Source organism: Bombina bombina, chromosome 3 (assembly GCF_027579735.1).
Source record: "Bombina bombina isolate aBomBom1 chromosome 3, aBomBom1.pri, whole genome shotgun sequence".
Lineage (NCBI taxonomy): Eukaryota > Metazoa > Chordata > Amphibia > Anura > Bombinatoridae > Bombina > Bombina bombina.
Window position 1 is genome coordinate 749,443,861 of NC_069501.1, and position 13,810 is coordinate 749,457,670.

At 36.1% G+C, this 13,810-nt stretch overlaps 1 protein-coding gene across 1 annotated transcript in view; it reads left to right on the top strand.

Annotated features, from left to right (window-relative positions):
* Nucleotides 1-295: 295 nt before the first annotated feature.
* Nucleotides 296-13,810, top strand: part of TMEM47 (transmembrane protein 47) — a 203,277-nt gene continuing 189,762 nt past the window's right edge. Inside the window, exon 1 of the mRNA XM_053707593.1 lies at nucleotides 296-877. Within this exon, the coding sequence (XP_053563568.1) occupies nucleotides 658-877 (220 nt within the window). The 5' untranslated portion in view covers nucleotides 296-657. The remainder of the gene's footprint in view (nucleotides 878-13,810) is intronic.

The window sequence follows — 13,810 nt, forward strand, 5'->3', positions numbered from 1 at the left end:
AATAATAAAAAGTACGATTCCTTTCACTAGAGCTGACACGATAAAGAACTAAAAAGCCATCTTGCAGGAAGAATTGGCAATAAACGGTATCTGTCCAAGATTAAAATGAGACATGTTATGATAGCTGTTTATATGAGTCCTGGCTCCTACTGAGATGTGAGCGTTTTTCCTCCGTGTTCTTACATTGCTTTCTTCCTGTGCTCCCCTGCCTGTCCCTCCTCTATTAGCCTTCCTTGTAGCTGGGGAGTGACGTCAGCAGCCTGGCCGGTGCCCCCTTGCAGCCGAGAGAGAGAAAGAGCTGCTAGGAAAAGGCAAGAGAGGAATAAGGAGAGAAGAAGGAGGGAGGGAGTTATGCAAAGACGGAGGTCACTGGATAACAGTTCTCTTCTGTCCTGGAGCAGAGAGCCACAAGCTACATTCCATCCACAGAAATCAAGTGGCAGCTGCAATAAGAGGAGATTTCGCTACAATAAGCAGATATCAGCAACATTTGTAAAAGGAATTTAATAACCCACCTGCCCACTTCACTACCTCTTTGATTATATCCATATCCTCCACTTTTATAGCCCCTCTCTCTATTGACACACCAGTTAACCCACTACCTTTCAATCCTCTCTGTATTTCTGTGTTGTCTGGTTGCTGAGCTGGGAGTGTATCATGGCTTCATCTGCTAGTGGGATGGAGGAGGTGCGCTCCTCAGTCCTGACCCCACTGAAGCTGGTGGGACTTGTCTGCATCTTTCTGGCCCTTTGTCTGGATATTGGAGCCGTTCTGAGCCCAGCCTGGGTGACGGCGGACAACCAATACTATCTTTCATTATGGGAGTCCTGCGAGAAAACTGGCAACCACTGGATCTGCAAGTCTACCCTACAGAGCGGTGAGAGAAACATGCTACCTCTGCCTACAAACACCTCAGCTTTATAGAAACAACCTGCTATCTCTAGCCTAGCCTCGCTATCTCACTCGCTGCACTTTTCACACACTTTCACCCTCTCTCTAGTATCAGCCTATCTGAATATACTCATTACATATATTACCTGCATTTACATATTTTTTTAAAAGACAGCTGTCATTATTTTTGTTTTCTTTGCTAAACACAATACTGCATTAGATAACTATTAAAACAATGAAAACACGATTGTCATCAACCCACAATGTTTACTTGTAACAACAGTCTTATGTATTCTGTAGTTATTTTATTATATGAATATTTTTTATAATTACCCACTTTACAGAAAAATGGCTTGTTTTTTATTTGGTGTTACTTTGTATATGGTAATGATTTATATAATCATCTTCTTGTTTTTATTTTATTTTATATTATTAAAGGCAAAATCCATGCTCATTTTTATGGTAAATGTGCAAATGTATATGTCCTACAGGTTGTCTGAATATAACATTGGTAGAAATATAGTACCAGTCTTTATTAGATGGAGCGTTATATTGAAGACTTACACATTCTCTCACAGTATTGTGCTATCATCAGTGGGATTCCTAGACTGCAGTGGTTTTGTTGATAAAAATAATCAGTTTCTCATACAATGAATGATTGATAGCTAAACATTGAAATTGCTTGGAAGCTGTCACCCTTGTGCTAGTCTAATTTGGCTGCTATGTTTGGGTGCAATTTCCTACACTTATTTATTGTTGCAGTGAAAAGCAAATATATAGATACACCAATATTTTCTATGGGAATATCATGAAGTAGGAGATTATTTTATGTTTATTGTTTTTCTTTAACTGCAGTAAAGATTCATTATCCAATATAATTTTAGTATATCAATATCATGCCAGCTGGAATGTCCTCTGAAGATCTGTTTATTCTCATATACAGTTATGCATAATTTATATTATACATAGACATTACATCTAACATTTTATTTTTGAAATAAATAACAGAATCCAGCTTACATTTCCATACTCTTTTGGTGCATTCCATGTTTTATTGTTCTCTCCTTTTAGTTCATTTTTTTTTAGTTGTCTTTTTAAATATTTTCCACCACTCACCATCAGTAGTTCATTAATGTTTATAAATTATGTGGGAGAATAATTCTTAATATGAATCCTGGACCTAATTTGCTTAACTGCCAGAAAATGCAGATCAGTTTTGCAGCTCATAATTACACAAGCACAGATTATTTAACGTCTATGTTAATATTCCTCTAGATTCTTATAAAAGCTTCCAGCCATAATTATGTTTGAGTACTATAAATGTATGTTTAGCAAACCACACACAATTCTGTTTACAGTAAACGTTTGTGGGGTACATATAATCAAGTCCATTTTCTGTTTCAGATTATTGTTAGCTTTTACTTTAATATATTTATTTAATGTTCATCTGAAAAACTCTAGCAATTTTATACCAATTGTCTCTCTTACCAAACTGATCAAATTTTTCTTACTCAGCAACAAAGTAAGTTCTAGTGGTTTCCTTTAAACTGAAGATGGAAATTTATGGAGGAATGTCTGCTTAAAAAGCATCTCCTTAGCAACCATAAGCTATTACCACTGTTCAATGACTTTGTGTTATCATATCCATGGTTTCAAGGCAAATTTTCAATATAGTGCAGATTCGTAAGGGCTTAAAATCAGTATTAGCATTTGTAAGTTACTGCACTTTTTGCATGGTTATTTTGAGTAATTGTTTGCTTAAGGCTAAATGTGAATATTTTGAGAGACCATGAGAAAGCTTAAGAACATTATATGAGGTGGCTGATGCTTTCTCAAATGGCTCGATGCATGTCAGCTGTCTGCTTTTTGTATTACTATACAAAAGACTTGGTGAACAATGTGGAACTTTAGACCTTTTTCACACAAGTTAGAAATAAGAAACAGATGTGTTGTTCACCCTCTATATTTTCTTTGTCCACATGAAATATCTTTGTATGTTTACTGTAACAAATGGTTGTTCAATAATCTTAGTTTATTATACTTATAATAAGTATTTCTAGGTCATTACACAGATTCAGGGTTCACAGGCTATTTCTTGAGTAAATGAATAATTATGCTTGAACAAGCCCTTTATGTCTAACATCTGTGGCTTTCTCTTGGTCCACAAAGTACTTTCTGTGTAACTTCTAAACTTCAGTGTTAAACTGTTTACTGTACTCTAATAGGCAACCACAAATGCCTTCTGTATATAATACAAAGTAGTGCAGCTATGGTATTAAAGGACAAAGAACTGAATTTGAAATGCTCAGTAGTGGATTTCATATTTAGTTAGAAGAATTTTCAGCATGCTTCCGTTTGCAAAATGCATTCTCATTATCACAAATTTTCTGTACAACGTCTGCTGAGTTGACAATATCTGTGCTTGCATAGCCAGGACAAAACCTGTGCTATCTTTTTATAGGGTGTATTTTTGCAAAATTTAATAAATACACAAATAAATGAAATTGTGTTTTGTAAAAATGTTTGTAAATATATTTGAAGGGGTCGATTTATCAAAGGCTTCACCAGCCTTCGCCCCCCCCCCCCCATGACTGCAGGTTCTCACAAAAGAACTTGCAGTCCGTATTTATGAAGTAGTGGTCATCAGACCGCTGCTTCCCTAACCTCTTCTCCACCATAGGTGGAGAATTTCAGTCTCCCCGGACTTGTACAACCACAGAGATTGACAGCTCCTGCCTGCGCGTGATTGGGTATGCATGGGCAGGGGGCGGCGTTGCCCAAGAGCTCTTGAAAAATCCACGGGGGCATGGCGAAACGTATGTTGAGACATCATATAGCTGGTTACATCATAGTGAAGGGCGGTCTGTTTCTTGGAAGTGTTTTGGCTATCAGACAGGTACATTGTTACAATCTGTTGCCATCCTGGTCACAGACTAAGTGAAATTTGTATAGTGTAACATTTTTTACTGAGGCCCTGAATGACTACCTTATCCAGTTTGTATTTTTAAAATTGATATATTTTAAAGTTTTTTCTTAAATGATTCTTTGAAAGCGGTTTCTTGTATCGTTTTTTCGAGGCTTTACCTGACAGCCTAAGATCAGGTCTGCATTCTAAGTGGAGCTTACACATAGCTCCCCAATAGTGTGAGTACATTTCAAACATCTTTGATTTCGGAGTTTGTGTTATACAACATCACACTATTTCTATCTCTTCTCTCTTCTATTTGAGAATTTAAAGAAGCACACGGACAGCAATAGCTGATCCTGACAGCTTTGTTCTCAGGACTACAACTACACCTGAGCTGATGAAAGCTCAGGTGTATGTGAGTAGTCATTTGACACAATTACATTATATTTTAAGTCTGTTTAAACCATATAACACTATTTGTATTTGTTTTCTCTTGAGGAATTGAGGATCGCCCACCCGATATCCTTTTATATCACATTTATTTGTATTACTATTTTTGTTTGTGACTTTTAGTTATTTATACATATATGGCTTTTGTCACTGCCTCTCCCCATGTTTTCAGCTCAGTCCCAGTAGCGCATTGCTGCTCCTTTAACAAAGTTTACCCAGACAATAATTATATATATAATAATTTTGATGTGTTTTGTGCAAATTTTTTGTCTCACAAAACAGCTCTGAAGTTGCGCTAACCAGATGTATGTTAAATTCAATTGAGGATAAGCCCAAAGATCTGCAATAAACCACATCTTGCTTATGTGCAACAGTTAGCGTGAAACTTGTGATCTAGCCCTCAATGTTTCTTTAAGCAAGGATGTGAAGTTGTAATTTATTTCCCGTGCACTACTGTCATGGTTGTACCTTCAAAAATATTTTTGAAAAGAATTTGAAAAAATCCTTACAAAATAAAGGTTAAATATGCTGCTAAACATCCAAAAATGTAATTCCAAATATTCAAAAATTATATTTAATAGAAAGATCTTTCTGTCATTAATTTGTAATGATAATTTATCATTAAAATAATCTCTTAAAAAAGAGCAAATATTGTAAAATGTCTAAATTCTAATAAGGTAGTAAGTACATGGTTAGTGATTTGTCAGGGCTACAAAAAAACATGTATTTACATTTTGTAAGTTTATAGTATCAAAATTTGTTTTGAGAAAAGTTTATGCATTTGCGTGCATTGCAGGTTTAAGATTGGTGTTAGTGCTATTCATTTAATTTATTGGCATGTGACATAGCTTAGGGCTTGAAAAATGCAGAGACATAGCTTCTAAACTTTAAATTCTGGGTTGTAACATTTTGGATTCTTCTGTATACCTCCATAAATAAAATGCTAAGTAGCCTTGGTGGCTCCTGCATTTAAAAACATTTGCCACCCACTAATTTAAGCCATAGCTGTAAATATTTCCAGTGGTTAAGATGTGCTGCAAAGATTTCCAGAATTTTGCATGCACAAACTGACTTTATTGTATTTGGTTTGTACTTGAGCAGAAAATGTTCTATATATAAACGTCGTTTTTTTTTTTTTAAACTTAGAAGAATTTTACATTTCTTTGATGAAAAGAAAATTGACGTAGCCATCCAGCTAGCCAACCTCTGAAAGCTGCAGAAAAAGTCATGATAATTTGCTTATATGGTATCAAAAACTGATTACTTTAAGAAATACATCTTGCTAGATAAAGTTTGTAGATTTGTGAGAATTATCACATTAAAAATAGATTTTATAACTGAAGTAGTTAATATGGCTTAAACAGGAACAAATATCTAAGAACAATAATAGCATAGAGTTTGCTTATGAGCATATTTCACCTGTGTCTATGATCTATTTCAGTGAAGGCCAACTTCCTAACATATGGGGGCAGGAGATCAGTATTTTAGAATCTTTAAGGGCTGATATTTTAAGAACACTTAAGGGCCGCATATAAATTGATGGCAACACACAAATAATAATATATTTCCTTAAAATGTCCAGCTGCACATGGCCTGGCCCTGATTTAAGTAAGGTTGCAGGGTATCTTCTATCTACTTTTCTCACCTCCAGATGGCAGTGGCACTTTTTAGTTGTGGCCACCTTTTTTGTCCGCCATCAAAATTTCCTAAAACATAAGTTTTCTAGTCCTGCTTTTCTTGAGTCCACAAACTATTGCAAACATTCTTAATTTTACTTTTTCCCAGGGATCTCAAAAACTAGTGCAGAGGACTTGGAACAAGGTCTGCCAGTTGTCCATCCCTAATCTACTCAATACCTAATTCTCTGGCATAAGGACATTAGAAGAATGGTATATAATGTATCAATGATCAGAATAACTTAAACTACAGTCAGACCATGGCCAAATATAAACCCAGATAGTACTTTCATCAAATGCAGTCACAATGATGGGTTATCAAGAAAAGGTTAAGGGCCTACAGTTTACCGATCTGGCCCACCAGAAGTTTTACCTGTTTTGCCCAATGGCTACACTGAGACTGCCTGACATAAACCATTACTAAATTAGCCTATATTTTTAAAGATAGAATAGATGTCAGTATACCTGCATGCTGTTTAATTCATTTAATACATGTGTGGTTCAGATCTCCTTATATAGGTGCACTGAAAAAAATGAGGTAATTTAATAGAATGTTATTATTTAATTTCTCATATCAATGCATACAAGCAGGGACACTCTGTGGCTCTTAATATTAGCTTCATGATATTTTTTTTCTTCCTTTTAAGGGACAGCAGATTATGAGCTCTTTAGAACAGAGATTTTCTCATATACTGATTTTTTTGGTTTGTTTTGTTTAATATGTTTTATATATCTATAGTATTTTCATTGCACACTCCTACTCATGTAGCCAGCAATACACAATAGATAATAATAATGATGATTATTATAAAACTGAAATGCGGCTTATATATAATGTTATCAGTTAAAGGGACAGTCTAGTAAAACATTAAACCTTTATGATTCAGATAAGGCATGCAATTTTCAACAACTTTCCAATGTACTTTTATAATCAATTTTTTTATTCTCTTGTTAATCTTTTTTTTTTTTTTTTTGTTCAAATAATTTTTATTGAAAATTGGGTTCTTGACAATAGACCGCATTCACAATATCGTCACAACATATGTTAATAACAAGAATATCTCGAATACAATGTTGACATTTATAGACAGAGTCCCAATTTCCGTAGATATTTTCAAAATTATAAACAATAACCATTTGAATATTAGAGTAACTGAGTTGGGATCTAATCCCAAGAACAGGTAAAAGAAGAAGAAGAAGAGGATGGTTAATAGGGTTAAGGGAAAGGAGGAAAAGGCTAGTATCCTTGCTTAAATACCTTATATAGCAAATGGTTCACTAGGGGTTCATAGAACATTTTTAGTTGTTTTGTTCCCAAATAAGTTGGATATTCAAATACATATCTGGTTTTCCCTGATAACAATAGTATATATTTTCTAGTTTGAGAACATGATCAATTTCTGATCTCCATTGAGCTATAGTGGGTATCTCTTGTGTTTTCCAATGTCTAGGTATTAATCTTTTTGCACAGGTTAACATTATAAGCAAAAGTTTCTTACGATAGAGACACGTAAGTTTTGGGATATGATTAAGAAGAATAGCTTGCGGGGTAAGCTTGAAATTCATGTTTAGGACTTTGTTCATGTGTCTTTCTACTTGGGGCCAAAAATCCCCCATCTCTTGTTAATCTTTTTTGAATGCTAAACCAAGGTAGGCTCAAACTGATTTCTAAACCGTTGAAAACCTCTTCTTATCTCAGTCCATTTTCACATGTAGAAAGTGCTAGTTCATGTGTGTCATACAGATAACATTGTGCTCACTCCCGTGGAGTTATTTAGGAGTCTGTCCTGATTGGCTAAAAGGCATGTCTGTCAAAAGTACTAAGATAAGGGGACAGTCTGCAGAGGCTTAGATGTAAGGTAATCACAGAGGTAATAAGTGTATTAATATCACAGTATTGGTTATGCAAAACTAAGGAAATTGGTAATAAAGGGATTATCTTTCTTTTTAAACAATACAAATTTTCAAGTAGACTATCCCTTTAAGCACTGCATTGCAAGAGGTCGACATACAAAAATTAACTGTTAAAAACATTTTAGTAAAATTGTATTTATTACTTTAGGTTGGAAATCCAGGGCAGCCCTTAAAAACCCTTTTGGATATGTTTGTGTAGTGTCCTTTGCTGTGGCTAAGCACATCATGGATGTAAATAAATGCCAGTAGTGATCGAAACATTTGCTTTGTATTATTTAGCGGGGTTCTTAGAAGAATCCAATAAATATAACACATGGAAGTTACCCACACATTAAATTACCCAGTAGCCTTCTAAAAGCACCCAGCTCCATAAGTTCAGGGATGTTGCTTAAAGGGACACTTTACACTAAATTTTTCTTTGCATAAATGTTTTGTAGATGATGCATTTATATAGCCCATCAGGGTGTGTTTTTGTAAAAATGTATAGTTTTGCTTATTTTTTTATAACATTGTGCTGATTTTATAACTAATACACTTATTATAGGGCCCCTATTTAGAGCTAATTTATATTAGTCTCTTCAACAATCAGCTAATTTTCAGACTTCTAAACAAGCCCCAAAATTTAAGATGTATAATGATGTCTACAGATTCCTGCGGCTCCTGTATAATCCGTCTTTTCATATGCAGGGAAGTGGAGAGAGGGGGTGTCTCCCTGTTTCTGCTTTTCCAGCCCCTTTCACTGGGTGTTCAATCCTAACCTCATCAACAGTGCTAAACTGGGAGCTTCTAAGTAAGTTTTTAAAAGGTTTTAGACTGGATTTTTAGATCAGTATCTATGCATATTCTTCTTTATAGTAGTGTCTATTACATGCAGTTATATGAAAATTGGTGTAAACTGTCCCTTTAAAACTCTATTCAGCCACTTTCAGAGCCTTCAATACATTCCCAAAATAGCATTGCAATAGTTAGTCTTGAATTGGTCCAGTAGATAAACCTTTAATTGTTATTGTTAAAAATAAAAAATTGGTTTAGACCTGAAGAACAGTGAGTGTTCCGGCTGCAGTCCAGCCTCTCTGGGGGAATTAAAAAAAAAAAAAATATGCACAGACAAATTAACAAAAGAAAAAGGCAAATTAAATAATGACTGCATTTTGCATTGTTGTTTAAGTTTAAAGGGATATAGAACATGTTTGATTACAATGATGCATGCACAAATCAGTTAAAGTGAAGGTAAAGTTAGCAAGGTTCGATTGATTCAAATGTAAATACATATAAAATTAAGGGTAGTTAAAGTCATGAGTTTTTTTATTTTTATATATTTACCGACTTATCAGCTTTTTTATCTCCAATTCTAAGCGTTAGACTAACAGCCGTTTTTTGTTTGTTTGTTTTTTGGCAGTCCGGTCACGTTTTTCACTTAGCCAATAGTAAGTCTGGCCGATAGGCGGCCGTCATTTGACGTCATAACATTGCTTGACGTTCTGCGCATGCGTCGGCTTTACTTTCTCCCCCTTCCAAGCCGAGCTCGCTCCAGATTAGCGCATGCGCAATTCAAACAGGTAAAACGAAATCTTGAGAACGCAGTCTATTTAAAACAAATTGAAACAGTATCTGCGGCTGCAACCTGTTTTGATACATTTCACTCGAGCGCTGCAATTTCTTCTGTTTTGACAAAAAGTAAATATGTGTGTACGGCCCAGTGTGCGCATTCGCAAGTTGTCCATCAATCGGGAACGCGCTTTGGAAGTACGTATAGAGCGGATGGGACCGCTCTGTACGTAATAGAGTGAAAAAGCCGGAAATACATGGAGGGAGGAGCTAAGACCGGCCCAGAACGTAATTACAAACAGTTTATTATACTATTTTATATATACAAATAGTTAAAAAAAACTTTGCGATCTTACTATATAGTAGATGTTTAATAGAATAAAGCTTACAAAAACGCAAAACTTTACCTTCACTTTAAGTATGAATTCATATTTTTACATTAAAACTGATACTGCTCAGTGGCTAATAGCGACAGCTCCCACAGCTGCATTTGTGGAGAAGGACAAGCCTCTAAAAGCTTGGGGGAAAAAATGGTTCAGTCTACAAAGGAAGGTGTATTTCATTGAAATGAAATGCTATAATACACTTTGCTGTGGTATCTCAGTGTTGGCAGCAGTTTTTCAGATTTCCCTTTATAAAGATATAATGAAGACCTCATTGTTGTAACGGTTTAATTTCTCTATGTGTTAATCATATTTGTTTTCTATATGAGTAGTTCGCTGCAGTTATCCTTAACACGTTCACAATGTTAGATCGTCACCATGCAGTCCTAACAGTGTTGGGCTTTAACGCCATTAGGACTGCATGGCACATCTTACCTTATATGGTGTCCTACAGCTTCCCCCCTTGACGAAGTCAAGAATGGGCCTGGGGGCGTACCTAGCAGCATAGGCAGTCCCCTATGATGTGATCTCGATTTTGAAATTGCGTGATTTCTTTTTTACTGCTAGCGTTTGCTTCGGAACTTTGTTCCGATGTTATCACTTGTGCTGAAACAAAGGGTTTAAAAACAGACACCCTGTCATAAATAATTTTACTTGTGGAAACTTTATTACTTTCAATCAGCACAGGGTGACAGAAAACAATGTCCGGTATCAAGACAGAGACTGAGGTCAATTGGAGGTAAAAGCACAAGGTAAATTTAAGACATGTTTTTATCTTATGTTAAAGGGTCACTAAATATAACTGTCATGTTTGGTATCAAAATAATCCTCATGATGACACAATTGGATTGCTTATAAGGATATTTGTATGGTATTTACATAACTTAAAATGATACATTAATCTTCAGCAAGGGCTATGTCATGGACAGGGGTGTCACCACTATACCAACACCACCTCTGCCCTTGAGGCTGTAAGGAAACAAGGGTAACAAGGGGTTAAAGGGACAGGAAACCCCAAAAATGTCATTCATGATTCAGATAGAACTTATTTTTTTTATCATTTATAAAATTGACTTTTATTATGAAATATGCTTAATTCTCTTGTTATCCGTTTCTGAATGAACAACATTGCACCACTGGCAGCTAGCTGAACACATCTAGTTAGCCAATCATAAGAGACAAATGTATGCAGGCACCAATCACCAGCTAGCTCCCACTAGTGTATGATATTTGTATTTTCATTTTCAACGATGGATACCAAGAGAACAAGGCACACTTGAAAATAGAAGTGATTTTAAAAGTATCTTAAAATGACACGCTCTATCTGAATTTAAAGGGACATGAAACCAAAAAAAAAATCTTTAATGATTTAGGTAGAACATAAAATATTAAACAACTTTCCAGTTTACTTTTATTATCAAATTTGTTTCATTCTCTTTATACCATTCATTGAAGGAGAAGCAAAGCACTACTGGTTTCTAACTGAACACATGGGTGAGCCAATGACAATCAGTATATATATGCAGCCACCAATCTGCAGCTATTAAATAATAGAAGTAAATTGGAAAGTTGTTCGACATTCTATGCTCTGTCTAAATCATGAATGTCTAATTATGACTTTACTTTTTTCTTTAATTTAGACTTTCCTATCCCTTTAATTACTCCCAAACCCCTATTCACTATTACCAGTATCACTAGTGTACAACATATGGTTAACTAAACTTAACAGTCTATTTACTCCAGTCAGGGTTAAACACCAACACACTCTTCCTCCAATTCGTCACACACAGGACTACTTATCCAACTGGGACAGTGGGGAGGGTGCAGGCCTGAACGAGTTAACAACACATAATCTCCAGCAACAGTTTTTCAATTCACTACCAGGGCCTACAGGCCACCTATTTTAACCCTCAAGACCTACCTAAACCACCCTAAAAATCAATGTTCATAAATATCTACCTCTGCTTCCAGCTTGCCACGGACAGAGCTACCTGCCAAGCTGTGACAACAGGGGGAGTGTTGGCCTTAAGGGTTTAACCTCACAGGGTCTCAAGCTGCCTTATCTCAAATTCTTACCAGGGTATAAGAGCCAACCCACATTAATCCCCAAAATCCTACCTACATTTCCCCAAACATGAATATTCACTGCCACGACCAAAAAAATTATTACTCAGGGATTTTTGGGCTACCCCTAAATTACGGTTGTGTTAACACCTAAGGAAAAACAAATATATGCAAATAATACTTTGGTAATGTTACTCCCAAGCTCACAGAATCTGTGAATTTTGTTTATAGAACACAAAGACAGATCTGATTACATTTTTATTTTAATCTGAAAAATGTGTCCACAGTGCATACAAAGTTAAAAAATAAATACATGGCATTACAAAATAAAAAATAAATAAAAAAAAGAATCAAACAATAGAGACACAATTACAAACAATTATTATAAGATAAAAATTATTAAACACACAACTTTCAAAGTAAAATTGTGACTGAAGGAACTCTCTAATCCTTCTGGTGTTCCTTCCTGCTGCTAAGTGGAATTATCCTTGTGTTACAACCAATCACTACTTTATACTCAGTCCAGGTCATGTGACCAACCCCAGTGGGTAGTTAGACACTGCCCAGCTTACAGCATCTCACACTGATCTTGGATGTCTGTTGAATTTGAATTATTGTCCCTAGGGAAAAAGTGTGCCCACTACATGAAAAATTAGGTCATATTATTTTTCATGACTAGATTAGCAATCCGTAGACACCCAACTAATAAAATTGGCTGTAATCTTCCATGTAGCACCTTGCCCCCTGACCTACCTATGCATGTTTAGGCTCATTGGATGCCTGCTTTTGTAGGCACCCAAAATATGTCTTCATGTATACTGAAGAGGTTTTTTTGGGGATGAGTTATTGGCATAATTGATATTAGTAGCTTGGAATGTTGGCTTCCATCAGGGGGCTGGCTGTGTGGTGATTGTTCTGAGGCTGGAGACCCTCCTCACACCTCGGGTCTCCCCCCTCTTTGTTTCTAGGCAGTAAAGCATAGGTGTGAAATATGGAACCAGGTATTCACGCTGATCAGAGATATGTTTTTCTAGCTGCTTTAAAGTAAAGACATCTGGTTACCTCTGTAGTCTCAAGTTTTCTACTTTAACCTCTTAGTAACTAGTAGAAAAAAATATGAAAAATAATGCTTTTGCATGACAGGCTGCAGAGCTTTTTATAGCCTTCCTTGCCCATGCTTGAAGGAGCCTGGTCAAAAACCTGACCTCTAGAAAAAAATGTATTTAACTGTGATTTCATCCATTCTACATGGGAGGCTGCGTGGAACTGTGTGACTGTCTTTCCTTGCCAACACCCTTGGCACAGAGATCTAAGTTAGTACAGTATTAGGTTCTGTTCTTACTCATTTTTGTTAATTTTTTTTTTTTGCCAGGGTGCTCTTGAAGAAATGTAGAAAATATATAGGAATAAGCACTCACTGGTCTTCAGATAACAGTGTCAACCAAAATCTTATATACACAACCGCATTCCGAAAAAGTGGGGATGGTATGTAAAATGCAAAAAACAAAAAACAAATAAAAAGAGTCATTTGAAAATTCAATTCACGCTGTATTATTGAAAACACATAAATAACACATTATTTGATATTTTACTTTGTGAATTTAATGTATTTTTGAAAATATACACTCATTTCAAATCTGATGACTGCAACACATTCCAAGGGACAAGGGAAATTTAGGACTAATAGTGATGTGACAAGTTGAAATAAGAAGATGATGTTTAACAGGTGAGGCAATCGTGTAATCATCTTATAATATAAAAGGCCAGGTATGTTTGTCCGAAGCTGTCATGCGCAGTAGAGACTGCATGAGGACAAACATACCTGACCTTCCAGTGTTTCCCAAACTCATCTGCTGTCAGCCGCGAGAACGGTGGACGGAGTGGGCGGGACCGAATCAGAGGGGCGGGGCCGGGCCGGATGGGAGCTGGCGTGGCGTGGAGCGGGTGTGGTGGGGGCAGGAGGGGGCGTGGTGGGG